The sequence below is a fragment of the Pongo abelii genome, chromosome 19 (genome assembly GCF_028885655.2).
Source record: "Pongo abelii isolate AG06213 chromosome 19, NHGRI_mPonAbe1-v2.0_pri, whole genome shotgun sequence".
In the NCBI taxonomy this organism is placed as follows: Eukaryota; Metazoa; Chordata; class Mammalia; order Primates; family Hominidae; genus Pongo; species Pongo abelii.
This window is the reverse complement of record NC_072004.2, coordinates 91324514-91344448: the sequence shown is the minus strand read 5'-3', so window position 1 is coordinate 91344448 and position 19935 is coordinate 91324514. Positions and strand designations below refer to the sequence as shown.

The 19935-nt window shown below is 55.5% G+C and overlaps 1 protein-coding gene across 44 annotated transcripts in view; it reads left to right on the top strand.

The window, feature by feature from the left end:
• FBF1 (Fas binding factor 1) overlaps window positions 1–16934 on the top strand; it is a 31750-nt gene extending 14816 nt beyond the window's left edge. For 17 of the 44 annotated variants that reach the window (XM_054537365.2, XM_054537360.2, XM_024234648.3 and 14 more), the window contains 21 exons: window positions 4–123; window positions 457–595; window positions 735–868; window positions 1446–1545; window positions 3253–3711; window positions 4851–4952; window positions 5141–5229; window positions 5399–5457; window positions 6267–6422; window positions 6589–6689; window positions 6823–7029; window positions 8554–8661; window positions 8754–8893; window positions 8973–9091; window positions 11662–11784; window positions 11869–12054; window positions 12502–12678; window positions 12750–12887; window positions 12981–13098; window positions 14498–14613; window positions 15997–16934. In XM_054537365.2, the coding sequence (XP_054393340.1) occupies window positions 4–123; window positions 457–595; window positions 735–868; window positions 1446–1545; window positions 3253–3711; window positions 4851–4952; window positions 5141–5229; window positions 5399–5457; window positions 6267–6422; window positions 6589–6689; window positions 6823–7029; window positions 8554–8661; window positions 8754–8893; window positions 8973–9091; window positions 11662–11784; window positions 11869–12054; window positions 12502–12678; window positions 12750–12887; window positions 12981–13098; window positions 14498–14613; window positions 15997–16080 (2975 nt within the window). In that variant the 3' untranslated portion in view covers window positions 16081–16934. The remainder of the gene's footprint in view (window positions 1–3; window positions 124–456; window positions 596–734; window positions 869–1445; window positions 1546–3252; window positions 3712–4850; window positions 4953–5140; window positions 5230–5398; window positions 5458–6266; window positions 6423–6588; window positions 6690–6822; window positions 7030–8553; window positions 8662–8753; window positions 8894–8972; window positions 9092–11661; window positions 11785–11868; window positions 12055–12501; window positions 12679–12749; window positions 12888–12980; window positions 13099–14497; window positions 14614–15996) is intronic. The other 27 variants (XM_063718957.1, XM_063718974.1, XM_063718972.1 and 24 more) reach the window with 5 other exon arrangements.
• The last annotated feature ends 3001 nt before the right edge of the window (window positions 16935–19935 follow it).

Below are 19935 nucleotides of genomic sequence, written 5' to 3'. Positions count from 1 at the left end.
GAGACTTGGAAGACCCGTTCGGAGGACTTCTCTCCTATGATGAAGAAGGAATCACCAAGAAGCCGCCTGTGACAGAGAGTAAAACAGCTTCTGACAAGAGCCCCAGCACAGTCAGAGATCAAGGTAGGGTGGAGTGGGCTCATTTCCCATCCTGGAGGAAGGGTTTATTGGCAACAAGCTAACCAGCCTTTCTGGTGCAGAACCAGAGGCCTCTCCCAGGTGGGGACCAGAGGTCTAAGGTCCCGTACAAAGAGATCATCAGCCTTTAGGAACAGGGAGGTAGGATGTGTGAGTCTGGGAGTAGGCTGGAGGAATTGGGTCCTGTGGACAGATCAGGCAGGTCTAAAGCCTGTCGTCCTACCCAAAGGTGCAGAGAAACCACCCCCAACCTCACTCAGATATCACAGTTGAAGGCAAGAAGGCTGTGGGCATTGGGCCTTGTGTTCTGTCTTTCAGGTCCCTCTATTCCTCTAACTCCTGGGGACACCCCCATCCGAAAAAAAGAAGAATTGTTGTTTGACGATGGGGATGACATCATGGCCACCTTGGGGTTTGGAGACAGCCCCAAAGCAGAGAAGAGGCAGATAGGAGACCAGTAAGGATCCCTATGAGTAGGCCGGGCTGCTGCCTGAGGCTGCTGCCTCAGGTTCAGGGAAAAGCTGGTGAACGGGTACTGTGGGATTCCCGAGAGCCCCTCATACCTACACGTTCCTGCTGTGTGTCCCATCCTGCAGGGAAGGGCCTCGCCCTGCTCGCTCCACGCTGGATGAGCTGCTGGGTCGAGGCACGGCCACCAAACTCCTGGCCCGCCCGGGCACCGGGGAGCACAGGGAGTTCAAGCTAGACAAGAAGTACCAGAGGCCACAGGGTAAGGAGGCTTGCGGGGGCTGCAACAGGATGGGAGGGAGGCCTCTAGATCAGTCTTTCATCACAACCTGTAGTAAGAAATCAGCCTCACATCCTGATACACACATGTGATTATACACGTCTATAGCTGAGACAAAAGCGTCATGAAATAATATTTACCATGATCACTGTTCGTGCTTGGTCGCCTATGATTGAGATGCTGTTTGATTTGGAAACACACTGGCTGTGACACATTAAGCTGGTTTCTCGGCCCTTTCACGGGTAGCAGCTCGCATTTGAAAAGCACTGCTCTGGCCATGTTTCTCAAAGCATCAGCCCACAAGCTGTCCGCTGAGAATCGTTCTTGTGACACATGCAGCTTGCTGGACCTGACCTCGAGGGATCACGGGGCAGGGCCCGGCTACTGCAAGACCACTGCATCTTCCTGGCCAGTGCCTGAGGTGCTCCCTTCACAGCAGCTTCCCTCTGCTTGTCTTACACAACAAGCTACCAAATTCAGCTTTTGTTAGAATTTTGCAGCCGCAAATGAGCTTGGTTTCCCTACTCCAGATCACGGTCACAGGCTCCTTAATTCACAGACAGTGAAGATGCGTGGGGTGACGAGGACTTCACCTTTGGAGCCTATCAGCCCACCGTGGTCTCCTCTGAGGGCCGGCAGTCCCGCCAGCAGTCGGTCAGGTAAGTGGGGCCTGCAGGAGGCTTGACCTCTTGAGACAGGTCGGCCACTGGGAAGACAGGCCCCTGCAGCTGTCCCCTGTCCCACCCGAGAGTCTCATGTGGGAGGCCACAGGGTACAAGGCCCTCAGCTCTGCAGGTGCTGAAGGAAGCGGGAGATGGCCTGGTCCTGCCAGCCCAGACAGAGTGGTGGAGACAGCCCCAGTGGAAGCCCCCATCCCAGACGCTGCTCAGGTTCACCAGTGCCCCACCCAGCCTCAGAAGGAAAGGGGCAGGTGGGCCTGCCTCCACCTAAAGCCCCTGAAATCATAAAAGGCTGTGATGTCACTCGGTCTCCCCAAGGAACATACTTCCCGATGGGTAGCAAGACCACTGGCCTCTGCGGTGGCTTCTTAGACCCCGCTTCCCAGGAACTCTGCTGTCGAACCTGCGTGACAATTCTAACAGTGTGATCCTCGCAGTTTACACAAAAAAAATTAAATCAGTGATAGGATTTTCTGAGTTTGGAGTTTTTTTCCCAGTATATATTTTAAACTTTATATTTTGAAGTAATTTCAAACTTCAAAAGTCAGCTGGGTGTGGTGGCTCATGCCTGTAATCTCAGCAGTTTGGGAGACCGAGGCAGGTGGATCACCTGAGGTCAGGTGTTCGAGACCAGCCTGGCCAACATGGTGAAACCCCGTCTCTGCTAAAAATACAAAAATTAGCTGGGCGTGGTGGTGGGCGCCTGTGATTCCAGCTACTCGGGAGGCTGAAGCAGGAGAATAGCTTGAACCCTAGAGGCGGAAGTTGTGGTGAGCTGAGATTGCACCACTCACTGCACTCCAGCCTGGGCAATAGAGCGAGACTCCGTCTCAAAAAAAAACTTCAGAAGTTGTAAGAACAGCACCAGGAGCCCCTCTCATCCTTTCCCAGGTTCAGCAGTTGTTCCCATTGTGCCAGGTTGGCTTCTTCATCCTCTTTCTATCTGAATAGCTCTATGCACATCGGCATTTCTTCCCATACCCAGTACATTCTTAACCCTGGGAACCTGCTGCCACTGGTCAGTGACAGATGAAGGCCACGGCCGAACAAATGAAGTAACTGTTGTTGGAAAACCTGGAAACCACTTGATCCAACTTCTTATTATTATTATTTTTAGACAGAGTCTCACTCTGTCGCCCAGGCTGGAGTGCAGTGGCATGATCTCGGCTTACCGCAGCCTCCGCCTCCTGGGTTCAAGCGATTCTCGTGCCTCAGCCTCCCAAGTAGCTGGGATTACAGGTGCTCACCACCACACCTGGCTAATTTTTTTGTGTTTTTAGTAGAGATGGGGTTTCACATGTTGGCCAGGCTAGTCTTGAACTCCTGGCCTTAAGTGTTCTGCCCACCCTGGCCTACCAAAGATCTGGGATTACAGGCATGAGCCACCATGCTCGGCCTGATTTTTCTTTAGACCTGTGTGCCCACGGCTGTCATTTGATCCTATTCCTGTTCTCTGTGGGTAGAACTGTCCCTGGTTCATGTGATGGAAGTCAAGGTCTCTGTACTTCGTGGTGTTCTACAGACAGCACGTGGCCTGCCACCTGAGCCGGTCCAGGAGCAACTGCTCACTGGGCCTCAGCTGACTATGCAGGGTCCCTGGACATCGTGACGCCCAGCCACAGGCTGCTAGGGGGCCACTGGGACTGGCTGCTTCCCCTGCCTGACACCCTTCTTTCTGTCTTGAAGTAGGTTCTTAGCAGACCGTGGCCCAGACCCCAAGGGAGAACCAGGCTCCAAACAGAGCCCTCCAACGGCTTCCAGCCCCATCCAGCCCAGGAAGGGAGGAGCTGACTGGTTGGGCCTCAAGGATGAGGACTTGGACCTGCTCCCTGCCTCACCCACCAGAGAGGCCCGTCGGGAAAGCTCAGTGCCTGTCACGCCCTCAGTGCCTCCTCCTGCAAGCCAGCACTCCACGCCAGCTGGGCTGCCCCCCTCCAGGGCAAAGCCACCAACTGAAGGTGCAGGGTCCCCTGCCAAAGCCAGCCAGGCTTCCAAGCTGCGAGCCTCCAAGGAGGAGAAAGAGGAGGACTGGCTGAGCCATGCCCTATCTCGGAAGAAGTCCCAAGGCCTGGCCAGGGAGCAGCATGCTGGGACCTCTGAGGGCCTGAGTTTGGCGGGGACAGCGGGCCATCCCCCTTCTGGCAGGTACGGGCTTGGGCTGCTGTGGCTAGTAGGGGGAGGACTGGCTGGGGACTCGAGGAGCCCCTTTGCCCCTTCACCTGTCGCAGCCTCAGTCAGGAGTTGGGGAACAAGGCAGGGCGCCATGGCCACAGAGGCCGCTTCTTGACTTTGCTACTCTGCCTTTTGGGCACTGCAGAGAGAGCCTCTGGCTCCCGGGCTTGCCCCAGGGACACACCCAAGAAGGAGGGCTGTTGACATTCATGCCCTGACTGCCACGGGGATGGGTGCTAACTTGATCGGGCAGAAGACAGAGGGTCCCTGAGGTGGCAGACACACCGCTGCCCTGTCACAGCGCCCTCAGGCTGGAAGCCCCGGCATCCAAACAGCTGGTGCTTCTGCCAACTCTACTGAAGCAAGTATGGCGTGTGTGAGCTGAGATGTCCCTGTGCTCTTTCAGAGTGTTAGAGGAGACACAGTGGCCAAGAAGCACCTCTGGGAGAAGCCCCTATCCGTGGGGCAGGATAGCGAGTGACCCCTGAGGGCAGGAAGGCACAAGGGGCTGGCAGGCTGGGGGAGTCCAGAGGAAGTGGTGAGATGTGCTGTGGCCACAGCCCAGGGGAGTGAACTGGGCAATTTGTGACAGCCCAGGGACATCACCCTGTCCTGGGGTTGATGACAGGAGGGCAGTTTTGACTTTGATCTGAGGCCGAGGGGAAAGCTCAGGCCAAAACAGAAGAGAGCCTGTCTCTTCACTGACCCGTGAGCTGAGAAAGAGGTGGAAATAACGGGAAAGGGAGCCAGCCAGATTTGGTAGACTGAGCAGAACCCTAATATAGAGCTGAGCCAAGTTAAGTGGACTGGAACAGGGCTCTGAACTTGAACTTGACTCCAGTGTCTATAACATTTCCATTGTCACTGCTTGGACAGTGTCCATTCACTACGCCACTGTGGACATTGAGGCAGGAAGGGGGTACTCGAAGGGAAGAGACGCCTAGAAATCCCAGGAGCTCAGACGTGGGAGGAGAACGCCCCAAGACGGGATGGTGGGAGCAGGAGGAAGGGGGGCCACGAGCTTCACGTGTGAAGCCCGTCCTGGGCCCTGTCTTCATCCAGCCTGACCTGGGCCTTCTGTCACCTTCATCTTGAACGCTGCCTTTCCTCAGCCAACCTCTCACCAGCACACAAGGGCTTGAGCACGCAGCTGCTGGAGGGAGCTCTGGAACAACTGCACGAGAAAGACCGTGTGTCAGGCCTGGCATCTCAGGGTAGGCCTGGGCTGCGGGCTGAGCGGGAATGAGAGCATGGTGGGCAGCACAGGCCTCTGTCCTGAGAGAGGGACACAGAGGCTGTTCACCCTGCCCCGTCCCCGTGTCCCACCTAGAGGCTGCCACCCTGCCCCGTCCCCATGCCCCACACAGAGGCTGCCCACCCTGCCCCATCCCTGTGTCCTCAGGTCCCCTGTGACTCGGAACCATGCCGCCTCAGCACTCCCTACAGGTTCCCCAAAGAGAGGAACAGCCCCTGGAGACCTCTCGGCCACTGGTTTGTTTTTTGTTTTCTGCTTCATTTGGGAGTTTAACCCTGGGTGAGGAAGAGGTGCTTTGAGCTTCCTTTGGGGTCCCTGGGACATGAGTGACACCAGCCCCTCCTGGACACTCGCAGGCCCAGAGCCCTGGGCCTCCTGCTCATTTCTCTGCTGTTGATGTTTCAGAGTCTGCCACATGTTTCCCGAGCACCCAGGAACCCACAGAGCCTTCCATCCCCGTCCAGGTAGGGGTGTGGGCAGACAGGTCTAGCTCAGGGCCTAGGGAGCAATTCTCCATGCCCAGAGGCAACACCAACAGTTTGACCTGATGACCTGCCAGGAAAAATGTGTCAAACCTACCAAATGTGATGTCAGCCAGCTCCCCCTGGCACCCCCCACCAGAACTTGCCTGAATTTCTAGCCTCGCTGCTTCTGGGAAGAGCTGGGTGTTAATTTGCCTACATCAGTGGGGAGTTTGAAGAGGCAGCCAGGCCGGGGAGCTGGGATGCTGCAGTCAGAAAGCAGGGCCGCAGGGTCCTGTTCTGTCAAGAAAGCCTCCTCCACCCTTGCCATCCTCCCACCACACCTCTGCCTCTGTTTCCCATGTGTGTCAGTCACCTGTGACACCTGGGCCTGGGAGGTGTGGTGCCCCCAGGAGTGTGTCCCTGGGAGATGGTGGGTAGGGGACAGCTCGTGGGAACCAGATTAGTGTCAACATGTGGGCTTCAGGCCTGACAGGAAAAGCCAGCATCAGCTTTTGTCATAGCGAAGACTCTGCTGGGGTTCAGCCATTTGCCTGGGAAGCCGGAGACCATGCTGGGGAGGAAGCTGTTCCAGAGGGTGGAGGGAGACATGCTCCTGACCAGACCCGCAAGGGGAGGTACACTGGGGACTGCTCAGCCACAGTGACTGTGACTTTCCAAGGCCTTGGCCCCATCTGCAGCCACAGATCAGATGCAGGGAGGTCCAGTGAGCAGCGGGCCAGGAGGTAGCCGATCTCAGCTGGGCCCCTGTCCCCTCCCTAACCAGGAACACCTCTCTTCCTCTCCTCCAGCCCCTGCTCCCAGAGTCCCTGGTCCAGAGCCTGCTGCCGGGCACAGAATACCAGAAGCAGCTCCTGGCAGCACAGGTGCAGCTTCAGAGCGGCCCCGCCGAGCTCCAGGCCGAGCTGCTGCAGAGCCAGGCCCGGCTGGCAGAGCTGGAGGCCCAGGTGAGGGGCAGCGGGGCCGTTGGCGCTGTGGGCAGGGTTGTGACGGGAGGGGACACTGAGAGTGGCTGGAAGCTTCCCCAGGAGGAAGGAGGGGCTGTTGGCACAGGGCAGCGTGGAGTACAGCCACCTCCCCTCCCTGGTCGCTGGCCCTCCTGCCGTCTCCCAGGTGCGGAAGCTGGAGCTGGAACGGGCCCAGCATGAGCTGCTGCTGGGGAGTCTGCAGCAGCAGCACCAGGCAGACCTGGAGCTCATCGAGAGTGCACACAGGTACCCTGGCGCTGGCCCCAGCTCTGCCTTGGATCTCACACTGACCCCAAAGGCCACCCCAGTGTGCCTGGAGAGGCCTTTAGGTGGCAGCCCTCTGCCTTCCTTGCGCCATGGCTGGGTGTTCTGTTGGCAGAAGCCGCATCAAGGTGCTAGAAACATCGTACCAGCAACGGGAGGAGCGGCTCCAGAGAGAGAACGAGGAGCTGTCAGCTCGGTATCTGTCGCACTGCCAGGAGGCCGAACAGGCCCGTGCTGAGCTTACAGCCCAGCACCAGCGGCGCTTGGCGGCCATGGCACAGGAGAAGGACCAGGACATGGAGCGGCTCCGGGAGCTGCAGCGGTGAGGCCCAGGGACAGGCAGCTGGGGAGCAGGCTTGCAAGAAGTAGCCGGAAGACAGCCATCCCCACGAGACCCTTCGCTGTGGCTCAGCAGCCTTTGGACAGGGGTTGGGTCCTTCCCTCCCAGTCCAGTGAGTGAGGACTGAGGGCTGAGCACACTGACCCATCACACCCATGGGTGGGGGTGCCACCTGCTCTTACAGAGGCAGGAGGGGGTACCCACAGGCTGTTCAGGCACGGTATGGCAGCAGCAAGCCCCCCAGGGTCTAACTAAGCACAGGGTCATCCACTCGCCTGCTCACGCAGTAGAGACTAGAAACAAGATCCACCTGGGAAAGGCTTGCACTGTTGTGCCTACCATGTTGATAGGGTTGCCTTTCTGGAAGAGAAGGAAACTAAGAAAAGTTACCTAAGGGAGTCAGAGGTCGATGAAGGCAGAGACAGCCTTTTAAGACTGCTCAGGGCCGGGTGCAGTGGCTCACACCTGTAATCCTAGCACTTTGGGAGGCCGAGGTGGGAGGATCACTTGAGGCCAGGAGTTTGAGACCAGCCTGGGCAACACAGTGAGACCTCGTCTCTAAAAACAATTTTTAAATTAGCTGGCATGATAGTGCACTCCTGTAGTTCCAGCTACTTGGGAAGCTGAGGCAGGAGGATACCTTCAGCCCAAGAGATCAGGGCTGCAATGAGCTATGATGCCACTGCACTGTAGCCTGGACCACAGAACAAAACCCTGTCTCTGAAAACATTTAAAAAACAAAACACTTGAGAGGCCAAGGCAGGAGGATTGCTTGAGGCTAGGAGTTCAAGACCAGCCTAGGCAACATAGTGAGACCTCATCTCTACAAAAAAAAAAAATAAAGAAAGACTGCTTGGGGCCGGGCGCGGTGGCTCACACCTGTAATCCCAGTGCTTTGGGAGGCCAAGGTGGGCAGATTGCCTGAGCTCAGAAGTTCGAGACCAGCCTGGGCAACACGGTGAAACCCCATCTCTACTAAAATATAAAAAATTAGGCGTGGTGAGCGCCTATAGTCCCAGCCACTTGGGAGGCTGAGGCAGGAGAATTGCTTGAACCCAGGAGGCAGAGGTTGCAGTGAGCCGAGATCATGCCACTGAACTCCAGCCTGGGCAACAGAGTGAGAGACTCTGGGTGACAGAGCAAAACTCTGTCTCCAAAAAAAAAAAAAAGCTGAATAATGGGAGGAATGCCCATCTTAGTGCATGTGGCATTGAGGCACCATGACAGATAAGACAGAGGAGCTGGGGAAACAGGCAGTGCCCAGCGGAGGAGAGGCCTGGGAGCAAGGGCTGCACAGAAGCATGCCCTTCCACAAGGAGTTACCGCATCTGGGTGGTCCAACTCAGAGTGACCGCCTTCCCCTCCCACTTCCCCTCAGGGTGACCGCCTTCCCCTCCCACCTCCGCTCAGGGTGACCGCCTTCCCCTCCCACCTCCCCTCAGGGTGACCGCCTTCCCCTCCCACCTCCGCTCAGGGTGACCGCCTTCCCCTCCCACCTCCGCTCAGGGCGTCCATCCTAGACATGCGCAGAGACCATGAGGAGCAGCTGCAGCGGCTAAAGCTGCTGAAGGACCGAGAGGTCGATGCGGCCACCAGTGCCACCTCCCACACGCGGTATGTGCGCTGTCCCAACCATGCCCGCCTGAGGTTGGAGGCCGGGGGGGTCCCCGAGACCTTCAGGAGGGGGTGACCTAGTCTTCTTCCAGGTCTCTGAATAGCATCATCCACCAGATGGAGAAGTTCTCCAGCAGCCTGCACGAGCTGTCCTCCCGCGTGGAGGCCTCGCACCTCACCACCTCCCAGGAGCGGGAGCTGGGGATCCGGCAGCGTGACGAGCAGCTGCGGGGTACGCCCTCCCCTCTCAGCCACCCGGGCTCCTGGTGGGAAGGGGAGCAGCTGCTGAGCACCCTGTGGGTTGCCCCCAGCACTGCAGGAGCGGCTGGGCCAACAGCAGCGGGACATGGAGGAGGAGCGGAGCCGGCAACAGGAGGTCATCGGGAAGATGGAGGCGCGGCTAAATGAGCAGAGCCGGCTGCTGGAGCAGGTGAGGCCCGTCCTCCTGGCCCTCCTGCCACGGGGCCTCCTCTCCAGGGCACCCGCAGGTGTGGCGGCACTCCCCTGACCTCACTTCCTCAGGAGGTCAGCGCCCCACCTGCCGCTTCCTGCCTCTACAACTCCCTGCCCTGGCCAGGCCCTCAGCACTGCCCACCTGAGCACGCAGGGGCCGCCTGGCCAGGCCCCCACCACGCCCTGCCTGCTCCTCAGCACCGCAAGCCCCTCAGCCACCTTGGCTGCCCTCCGCAGTCTAGCCCCGCAACCATCAGCTGCACTTCCACTTCCTGACACTCGAATCTGTCACATCAGCTGAGGCCTGACACTGGGACAGATGCTCTTGCCCATTAAATGTCATCCTAGCCTCTTCAGCTGTCACAGAGACATTTGAACTCCCTAGATACCTTTCATATATAAGCACATGCTTTATTTAAATAATGATGACCTTAGCCAGGCACAGTGGACTTTGCCTATAATCCCAGCTACCTGGGGGGCTGAGGCGGGAAGATCACTTAAGCCCAAGAATTTGAGACCAGCCTAGCGAGACCATAAAAAATATTTTTTATACCAGGCAAGTTGGCTCATGCCTGTAATTCCAGCACTTCGGGAGGCCAAGGCTGGAGGATCACTTGAGGTCAGGAGTTCGAGATCAGCCTGGCCAACATGGTGAAACTAAAAATAAAAAAATAAAAAACTAGCCAGGCGCGGTGGCGCATGCCTGTAATCCCAGCTACTAGAGAGGCTGAGGCAGGAGAATCTCTTGAACCCAGGACGCGTAGGTTGCAGTGAGTGGAGATCACGCCACTGCACACCAGTCTGGTTAACAGAGCGAGACTCTGTCTCAAAAAAATAAATAATAAAAACATTTAAATTTTGTTTTAATTAACTGGGTGTGGTGGTGCACACCTGCAGTCCCTGCCTTTGCTCACTTCCTTTTCCTTACCTGTGGAAATCATTCTAGGCTGAATTCAATGGTAATGAATCTTTCGATGCTACCACCTCCACAAAGCCTTCCTTGTCCTCCCACCGGTATCTTTTTGTCCTCAGCTAGTAGCTGTCATCTTCTAAGGTTTTACAAAGCACTGTTATTTTTTAGAGACAGGGTCTTGCTCTGTTGCCCAGGCTGGAATGCAGTGGTGTGATCATAGCTCACTGCAGCCTGACCTCCTTGGCTCAAGCCATCCTCCTGCCTCAGCTTCCTGTGTAGCTGGGACTACAGGCGCAAACCACCATACCCAGCTAATAGTGTATTTTTTATTGGGATGTGGGTCTCGCCATGTTGCCCAGGCTGTTCTTGAACTCCTGGGCTCAAGCAGTCTGCCCACTTAAGCCTCCCAACATTTTGAGAGTACAGGTGGGAGCCACCACGCCTGGCCAAAAAAAAAAAATTTTTTTTAGAGATGCGGTCTCACTGTCACTCAGGCTGGAGTGCAGTGGCGAGATCTCGGCTCACTGCAGTTTGAACCTCCTGGGCTCAAGCAATCTTCCCACCTCAGCCGCCAAGTAGCTGGGATCACAGGTGCATGCCACTATACCCAGCTAATTTTTTGTATTTTTTGTAGAAACAGGGGTTTGCCATGTTGCCCAGGCTGATCTCAAACTCCTGAGCTCAGACAGTCTGCCCACTTTGGCCTCCCAAAGTGCAGGGATTACAGGCGTGAGCCACCATGCCCAGCCAAAAACTTTTTTTTTTTCCTTGAGTCAGAGTCTCGCTCTGTCACCCAGGCTGTAGTGCAGTGGTGCAATCTCAGCTCACTGCAACCTTCGCTTCCTGGGTTCAAGGGATTCTCCTGCCTCAGCCTCCTGAGCTACTGGGATTACAGGCAACTGCCGCCACACCCAGCTAATTTTTGTATTTTTAGTAGAGATGGGTTTCACCACGTTGGCCAAGCTGGTCTTGAACCAGCTTAGGTGATTCGCCCGTCTCAGCCTCCCAAAGTGCTGGGATTATAGGGCTGAGCCACTGTGCCTGGCCCAAAAAAATGTTTTTAAAGAAGAAAATGAAAATATCTCACTAGTCACAGATGTCCACTGTTGACCTGATATCTGTCTTGTAGCCATATCAACATAGATAGAGATGCTTTTATGTTGTGAACCATTTTGATTCGCCTCTTCATTTGGTAACTGTGTTAAGCATCTGCCTGGGGTCAGGCACAGTGAAGCTCTCGCCTCATGCTGTGTGTGGCCGGGCCCACAGCACAGCATTAGGCCACGCTGTGCTTAGCCTGCTTGGCTGATGGGTGAGGACAGGCAGAGTGTGTAGCTGGCGATTCAAAGGCAGGGATGTTGCTGCTCTTAGGCCCCCCCAAGCTGCTAGCCTTGGTGCTGTTGGAGACCTGAGGGTTGGGAGGGCACCTGCTGGGTCCTCCTCTTGGGCAGAATTGTGCGGGCTGGGCCCTGGCAGTCCCTCCCAGGCACCCCTCATTTTGTGCCTCTTTGGGAAGGACGTGTCAGTGGCATGGTGTGGGAGACATTGGTGGGTTCATGCAGCTTCTCAGGGAGTGGCCAGGCGTGATCCTCAGGGCGGGAACCACGCTCTCAGTCCTGCCCTGGGCCCTACAGGAACGCTGGCGGGTGACTGCCGAGCAGTCTAAGGCGGAGTCCATGCAGCGCGCCCTAGAGGAGCAAAGGAAGGTCACCGCCCAGCAGATGGCCATGGAAAGGGCGGAGCTGGAGCGGGCCAAGGTGAGTCAAGCCACCGCACTCAGCCCCTGCCCCTGCCATTACGCCCAGGGACACTCACCCCGTGCCCTCATCCCCACATCCCAGAGCGCCTTGCTGGAGGAGCAGAAGTCTGTCATGCTCAAGTGCGGGGAGGAGCGGCGGCGCCTGGCTGCCGAGTGGGCGGAGTTCTCCGCGCAGCAAAAGCTGAGTAAGGAGCGGGCCGAGCGCGAGGCCGAGCGGGCGCTGCAGGTGGACACCCAGCGGGAGGGCACCCTCATCAGCCTGGCCAAGGTAGGGCCCAGAGCCTCCGGACAGTGGAGGGCCCAGGGTAGCCTGCGCCCCTCCATCTGGACACATCCGCTTCCAGTCTTAGGAAAGGAGAATGTAGCACTAATGTCACAAGAGCATAGGGATTAAAACAGTAATCGCATCATCATGCTAACAGCTTCCTCGTATTGTCCCAGGTGCATGATACACATTTTATTTGATCCTCATATTCCCATGACTTTGATCATTTAGAAATGAGGAACCCCAACTTCAGAGCTGAGCCTGCCACAGTCACGTGGCTTGTGAGGGCAGCACTCGGGCTTGGCCCAGGCTTCTCTGGCTCTCCCTGGAAGCCCCTGGCTCCACCACCCCCTCCCAGGGGCAGGGTGGGCAGAGGGGACCCTAGGGTCCTGCACAGAGCGCAGCGCAACTCCTGGGAGGAGAATGCAGCAGGGCCTCCGCCGTCTCCAGGAGCAGGCTGAGCTGAAGATCAGGGCCAGCGAGCTCCGGGCCGAGGAGAAGCAGCTGGCAGCGGAGAGAGCAGCCCTGGAGCAGGAGCGGCAGGAGCTGCGGCTGGAGAAGGAGAGGATCAACGCCACCGCCCTGCGTGCCAAGCTCCGCGCTGAGGAGGTGGAGAGCATGAGCAAGGTGCTGCTCGGGCACATGGGCATGGGCGCAGCTGAGCCCAGGCAGCCCTGACCCAGGCGGCCTCCCTGCAGGTGGCCTCCAAGAAGTACGAGGAGGGGGAGCGGGCATTGTGCGAGGCCCGGCAGGTGCAGGCAGAGCAGCAGGCCCGGTTGCAGGCGGTGCAGCAACAGCAGGAGCGGCTGCGGAAGCAGGAGCAGCACATGCACCAGGCAAGGCTCCCTGAGTGTATGGCGCCCCTGCCCCCGGCACCCCCAGCCTCCCACCTCACAGCTGAGTCCTTCTTTCCGGGGGAACGGGGACAGGAGCATCTGAGTCTGGCCCAGCAGAGGCTGCAACTGGACCGCGCACGACAGGACCTGCCCTCCAGCCTCGTGGGTCTGTTCCCCAGGGCCCAGGGCCCTGCAGCCTCCAGCCAGAATGGTGAGTGGCTCCAGAAGGAAGGGCCAGTGGCTCAGGACTGGGCAGGGGCAGTGCTAGGAGTGGGCAGGCCCTCCTCCAGCGCTCCAGTTAAGGCGGCCAGCTGGGTTTTACAGTCGCCTTATTTGTTTTTTACACAAATAATGTGTGTTAATTTTAGATAAATCAGAAATAGAGAGAGGGACACTATTATGAAAAATGTCACCTTTTTGTAACTCTGGACTCAGGAAAAAAAGGAAATAAAAAAAGTCATTGTCAGGCTGGGAGCGGTGGCTCACGCCTGTAATCTCAGCACTTTCGGCGGCCGAGGCAGGCGGATCATCTGAGGTCGGGAGTTCAAGACCAGCCTGGCCAACATAATGAAACCCCGTCTCTACTAAAAATACAAAATTAGCCGGGTGTGGTGGCAGGTGCCTGTAATCCCAGCTACTCAGGAGGCTGAGGCAGGAGAGTCACTCGAACCTGAGAAGTGGAGGTTGCAGTGAGCCGAGATTGTGCCGCTGCACTCCAGCCTGGGGGACAGAGCAAGACTCCGTTTAAAAAAAAGAAAAAAAAAAAAAAAAGTCACCCTCAACGCCACTCCCGAGTCTTGAGATAACCACTTTTCACTTGTAACATTTTGGTGCATAATGTTCCACTCTGGTACTTTTTTTTTTTTTTTTTTTTTTTGAGATGGAGTTTAACTCTTGTCACCCAGGCTGGAGTGCAGTGGCATGATCTCAGCTCAGTGCAACCTCCACCTCCTGAGTTCACACGATTCTCTTGTCTCAGCCTGCCGAGTAGCTGCAATTACAGGCATGTGCTACCATGCCTGGCTAATTCTGCATTTTTAGCAGAGATAGGGTTTTGCCATGTTGGCCAGGCTGGTCTTGAACTCCTGACCTCAGGTGATCCACCCGCCTTGGCCTCCCAAAGTGCTGGGATTACAGGCATGAGCCAACGCGCCCAGCCTGGTACATGTTTTTAAAAACAAAATTAGGATTGTATGTGTTTTTCGATAACTTTACTTTTTTCACTCAGTAATGTACACGTGGAATAGGTTTTCAGATCACTCATTAAACATTTAGTCAATTCCCAATCAGCACAGTTTTCCACTGTGAGGCTGCTCTATGCTGAGTGATTTGTTGTCTTAAAGAGAAAGAGTACCCAGTGGATATCTTCCTACATATGTGTTTGCACCTTTGCCTGATTATTTCACTGGAATAAATTCCTATAAATGGTCTTGCCAGGTAGGAGCAGGTATGCATTTGCCAGAGGCTTCTGAGAGTTAGTGCCATTGCACCCTGAGTATATGGCCAGGGTCCACCCACTGGCAGGGGGAGCAGCTCTGCAGGAACAAGCTGTGACCGCCCGGTGTTTCCATCAACACTTTGGTCCCTGACTTCCTCCTTGGCCTTTTCAGCCCTCATGCCTCCTGCTCCCACCACTCGTTGGTGCAGCCAGCCACCGACTGGCCTGGACCCCAGCCCCTTGCACCTCCATGCCAGGCTGGTGCTGCTGAGGCACATGGCAGAGCAGGTGAGTCTCTCCTGGCCTTGGGGATCCTTGTGTTCACAAGTCCTTCCAGCTCAGGGCAGAGGCAGGGGGGAGTACATGGCAGCCCTGGGGAGGGGTGACCCCAGCTCCTGGGGAGTAAAACTGCAGTTTGCTTAGTGAGCCAATGCTCAGACTTCCCCACTAGGCCAGGTTCTGTGCAAAGCAATTTGCATATGTCATCTCAGTTAAACCTCATGGTAACCTAGAGCAATAATGATAACAGGCTGGGCACAGTGGCTCACACCTGTAATCCCAACACTTTGGGAGGTTGAAGCAGGAGGATCACTTGAGCCCAGGAGTTTGAGACCAGCCTGGGCAATATGTTGAGACCCTGTCTCTACAAAATGAAAAACTAAAAAAATAGGACCGGGTGCGTCACTCACACCTGTAATCCCAGCACTTTGGGAGGCTATGGTGGGAGGATCACTTGAGCCCAGGAGTTTGTGACCAGCCTGGGCAACATAGTGAGACCTCGTCTCCACAAGAAAATAGCTGAGCGTGGTGGCATACACTGCACTCCCAGCCACTCCGGAGGCTGAGGGGAGAGGATCACTTAAGCCCGGGAGGTCGAGGCTGCAGTGAGCCACAACGGTGCCACTGCACTCCAGGCAACAGAGCGAGACTCTGTCTCAAAAAAATAAATATTAAAAATTTAAAAATTAGCTGGGCATGGTGGGGCACATCTATAGTCCCAGCTACTTGGGAGGCTGAGGTGGGAGGACTGCCTGAGCCCAGTTGGTCGAGGCTACAGGTGTGTTCACACCACTGCACTTCAGCTTGGGTGACAGAGCAAGACACTTGTCTCAAACTAAACAAAACAAAACAATAATGATAACAGTTGTCATTATGGAGCATTTCCTGTGTGCCAACCTCAATGCTGAAGGCTTTGTTTATATTTTACTTATTTATTTATATTTAGAAATGGGGTCTCACAATGTTGCCTAGGCTGGTCTCAAAGTCCTGGGCTCAAGTGATCCTACCCTCTTGGCCTGCGGATTAGCTAGGATTACAGTCATGAGCCATTATGCCTGGCCTGCTTTGTGTATATTTTAAGCTTTTACCCTCACACAGCCCTACAAGGAAGGGCTACAGGGAATGTTTACAGACAAGGAAACTGAGGCTTAGAGACATGAAGTCATGTGCTCGTAAGTTCCACGGCAAACAAGTAACCTTGCCAGGATTGAGACTGTGGTCTGTCTCACTCCGTACCTGGCTGTTTCATGGCTCCTGCTGACTCCCAGAGCCAGGCAGAGTCAGGGACGATGTGGGGAGGGGCCTCAGTGAGGGCTGGCTCAGCTAGTGTCCAGGGCTCCACCTCTCTCTCAGCTCAGGGAAGGTGACCGCCCATCCAAATCTACCTTGCAGGACCGTGACTTCTTGGAGAATGAACAGTTCTTCCTGGAGACCCTGAAGAAAGGGTCCTACAATTTGACATCTCATTCAGCCTGAGTGGGACCCCAGCCAATTCCCCAACAGAGGGTTTGGACCCCAGAACTCTCCTGTTCCTCCGGCTGCCTCCATGGAGGCAGTGCCTGGGGAGGATTCTGAGATGCTTCAGGCCTGATGACAGCTCTTCCATGGACAGGGTGCAAGTGCATCCTTTCCAAATGTGCCAGCCCGGGGCAGCCCCTGCCTCTGGGGCTCTGTGGTGTAGGCTGTCTTACCACGGCTTTGACTGCCCTGCCTCAAAGCCATTGGCTTGGATCTGAGGGTCTGAGTTGGCAGCAAGGACCCCCAGCTGTCACTGGGCTCTGTGGGCTCCCCCTACTCCACAGGTAGACTGTTGTGGGCTCTTTTTGCCTGGGCCTCTTCTGAGGCAGGAGCTTTCTTGAGGGATGCCACAAACAGCCTTCCCTACTCCCTGCCAGAGCAGTTCCCTCCCTGATGAGCTGGAGAAGGGCCCTCTGGCCTCCTGATAGTACAGGGAGGGCACCAGCTAGATCCTCCCTTGTGGTGTGAGATGTTCCTGGAACTCAGCCAGGCCCTCCTCCTCCTGGGCTTGCCCAGAGCCCCCACCCTATTCCCAGCATTGCCCGAAGGACCAACCAGTTTGGGTGAACAGTGGCCTCCTCAGCTTCTTCCCCATTTGGATGCCCCACTGGCAGCGGAGGGAACTGTGGTGTGGGGAGGGACGAGGAGGGAATGCGCCTCTGTGCTGCTCACCTGCCCAAAGCCACAGCTCAGTGGGCGTGCAGTGGAGGTGACAAGGAATCAATCACAACTAGCAGAGATTTCTTTGATCCTCCTCCACTCCCGCTGCTTCACTTGACTAAGCTTAAAAAAACTGCTTTTGCCATGGCTCATCAGAGTTTATACTTATTTCTTAGAAAATGTTTCCTGTTATTTGCTGGACAAGTCCCAAAGAACAGGCAGATGTTCCTATTAAAAAATCAGCCTGTAAGATTGGTCAGGACCAGGCGCCTCTGGCCACGTGCCTCTCCCCTCCAGCACCTGCGGTCTCCAGTGGCACCTGGCAGCTGGACCACAGCCAGGAGAAGGGTACTATTAGCCCTGCTTCAAACATGCAGAAACTGAGGCCCGGGGAGATTAAATAACCTGCCTGAAATGACAGTGAGTAGCTGCGCCTGGATTTGAGTTCTGCTCTGGCCAATCCCCAAGCCCCAGGCTGTCAGCCACCCCACTCTCCTACCTCCCAGAGGAGCAGGCTACACTCCTGGTAGGTGCTGGTGTGGGAGGAAGATCTTTTCAGGCGCTTCTGGGGCTGGTACCAACACTGGGGAGGGAAGTATCACATGCCCCATTGGAAGCTTTGGTAAAGTCTCAAATTTGATTCTCCACAAAAGAGACTCAACCAGTCCTGAGGCAGACCTGTGCAAAGAGCTGGGGGGTCTAAGGATGGGCACGTCGGCCCAGGGGCAGCTGGTATCTAGGCAGCCACCTGCAGGACCTGCAGGTGATCAAGCACACACGTCGGGGAGGGCGGTGCTGGGAGACCCACAGCGGGAGAGCATGGCCTTCAAGACAGAGTAGGGAGAAGAGGTTAGAATGAGAGGGCTTTGCATATCTTGTTAAAGACGTGCAACTTTTCAGGGCAAATTTGTCTGAGGGCAAATTTTCAGGTCTTCACTAGAAGATTTTAAACAAAGTTGAACCATATTTGTATTTTAGAAAACCCATTGGCCAGGCACTGTGGTTCACGCCTGTAATCCTAACACTTTGGGAGGCCAAGGTGGGTGGATCACTTGAAATCAGGAGTTCGAAACCAGCCTGGCCAACATGGTGCAACTCTGTTTCTACTAAAAATACAAAAAAATTAGCTGGGCATGGTGGTGTGTGCCTGTAATCCCAGCTACTTAGAAGGCTGAGGCAGAAGGATCGCTTGAACCCAGGAGGCACAGGTTGCAGAGAGCCGAGATTGCACCACTGCACTCCAGCCTAGGCGACACAGCAAGACTCCGTCTCAAAAAAAACAACAACAAAAGAAAACCCATTGTGTCTGCAGGGTGGGGACCAGACCAGAGGCAGCAAGAGTGGGGACAGAGGATGTGTGGGAAGGCAGCTGGCAATGGTGCAGGGGAGGGACTATGGGCAAGACTGCCGGGCATGGCAGGGAGGGCCCACAGAAAAGTGCCCCTCAGACCTAGTGCCAGTCATGGAGGATCAGAAAGGAAGACATGTTGAGGACGCCCAGGTTCCTGGCTTGGGTGACTGGGTGGTGTCACAGATGAGTATACAGTGCCGGGGGGACAGCCAAGCAGAGGCATTCCACAGGCACTCAGTTATAATGGCACTTTACTCAGTGTAAGCACTCAGCATTCCTGTCACCGCCATGAGGGTGTGGCAGGCATCCTAATTATCCCCTTCAGCCTTCTCCCAGGCCACAGACACTGGAGAGAGCTGAGTACAGAAATGAGTGTTGTGTAGCTGCTGCTCTTTTTTTCCTTCAAAATTGTAAACAAGATCATAACCCAAGTGCTTCATTCAGTTCCTTTTAGAGAGAAATAGTGCGGCTGGGCGCGGTGGCTTACCTCTGTAATCCCAGCATTTTGGGAGGCCAAGGTGGGTGGATTACCTGAGGTCAGGAGTTCAAGACCAGCCTGGCCAACATGGTGAAACCCTGTCTCTACTGAAAATACAAAAATTAGCCGGGTGTGGTGGCACGTGGCCTGTAGTCCCAGCTACTTGGGAGGCTGAGGCAGGAGAATCACTTGAACCCAGGAGGCAGAGGTTGCAGTGAGCCGAGATTGTGTCACTGCCCTTCAGCCTGGATGACAGAGTGAGATTTTGTCTAAAAAAAAAAGAAAAGTATTGGTGGAATGTAATGGGTAAAAAATAGTGGTGCAAGTGCCGGGCACGGTGGCTCACGCCTGTAATCCCAGCACTTTGGGAGGCCGAGGCGGGCGGATCACGATGTCAGGAGATCGAGACCATCCTGGCTAACACCGTGAAACCCCGTCTCTACTAAAAATACAAAAAATTAGCCGGGCATGGTGGCGGGCGCCTGTAGTCCCAGCTAATCGGGAGGCTGAGGCAGGAAAATGGCGTGAACCTGGGAAGCGGAGCTTGCAGTGAGCCGAGATCGGGCCACTACACTCCAGCCTGGGCGACAGAGCAAGACTCTGTCTCAAAAAAAAAAAAAAAATACTGGTACAATGGTACACACCTGTAGCTGCTATCAGGAGGCCAAGGTGGGAGGATGGCTTGAGCCCAGGAGTTCAAGACCAGCCTGGGCAACATAGTGAGACCCCATATATTTTTCTAAAATGGTAGAGCCACTGCTTCTAGTTTCAAGATATTCATCGTTATTTGCTTCAAGTTGGTACATGTGGGAATCCATGTGAAGCCTCTCTCAAACTGTTAATATCCAAGCAAGCGCCAGTCAGGGTTCTAGGACAGCGAGAGGACAAGAATGGAGGAATGCACCGCCACCTGGGTGGCCAGCAGCTTCCACGCCAACTGCCAAGGCCCCATACATCTTCATCTGGAGAGGGATGGGAGGGTCGTGGGGTAGAGCGGGTAGGTTTAGAGGCTGAAGAAAATGATTCAGAAACAAAAGGACAAAGTGGCTGGGCGCGGTGGCTTACACCTGTAATCCCAGCACTTTGGGAGGCCTAGGTGGGCGGGTCACCTGAGATCAGTAGTTTGAGACCAGCTTGGCCAATATGGTGAAACTACGTCTCTACTAGAAATACAAAAAATTAGCCAGGCTTGGTGGTGCATGCCTGTAATCCCTACTCAGGAGGCTGAGGCAGGAGAATCACTTGAACTTGGGAGGCAGAAGTTGCAGTGAGCCGAGGTCGTGCCCCCACACTCCAGCCTGGGTAACAGAAACTCCATCTCAAA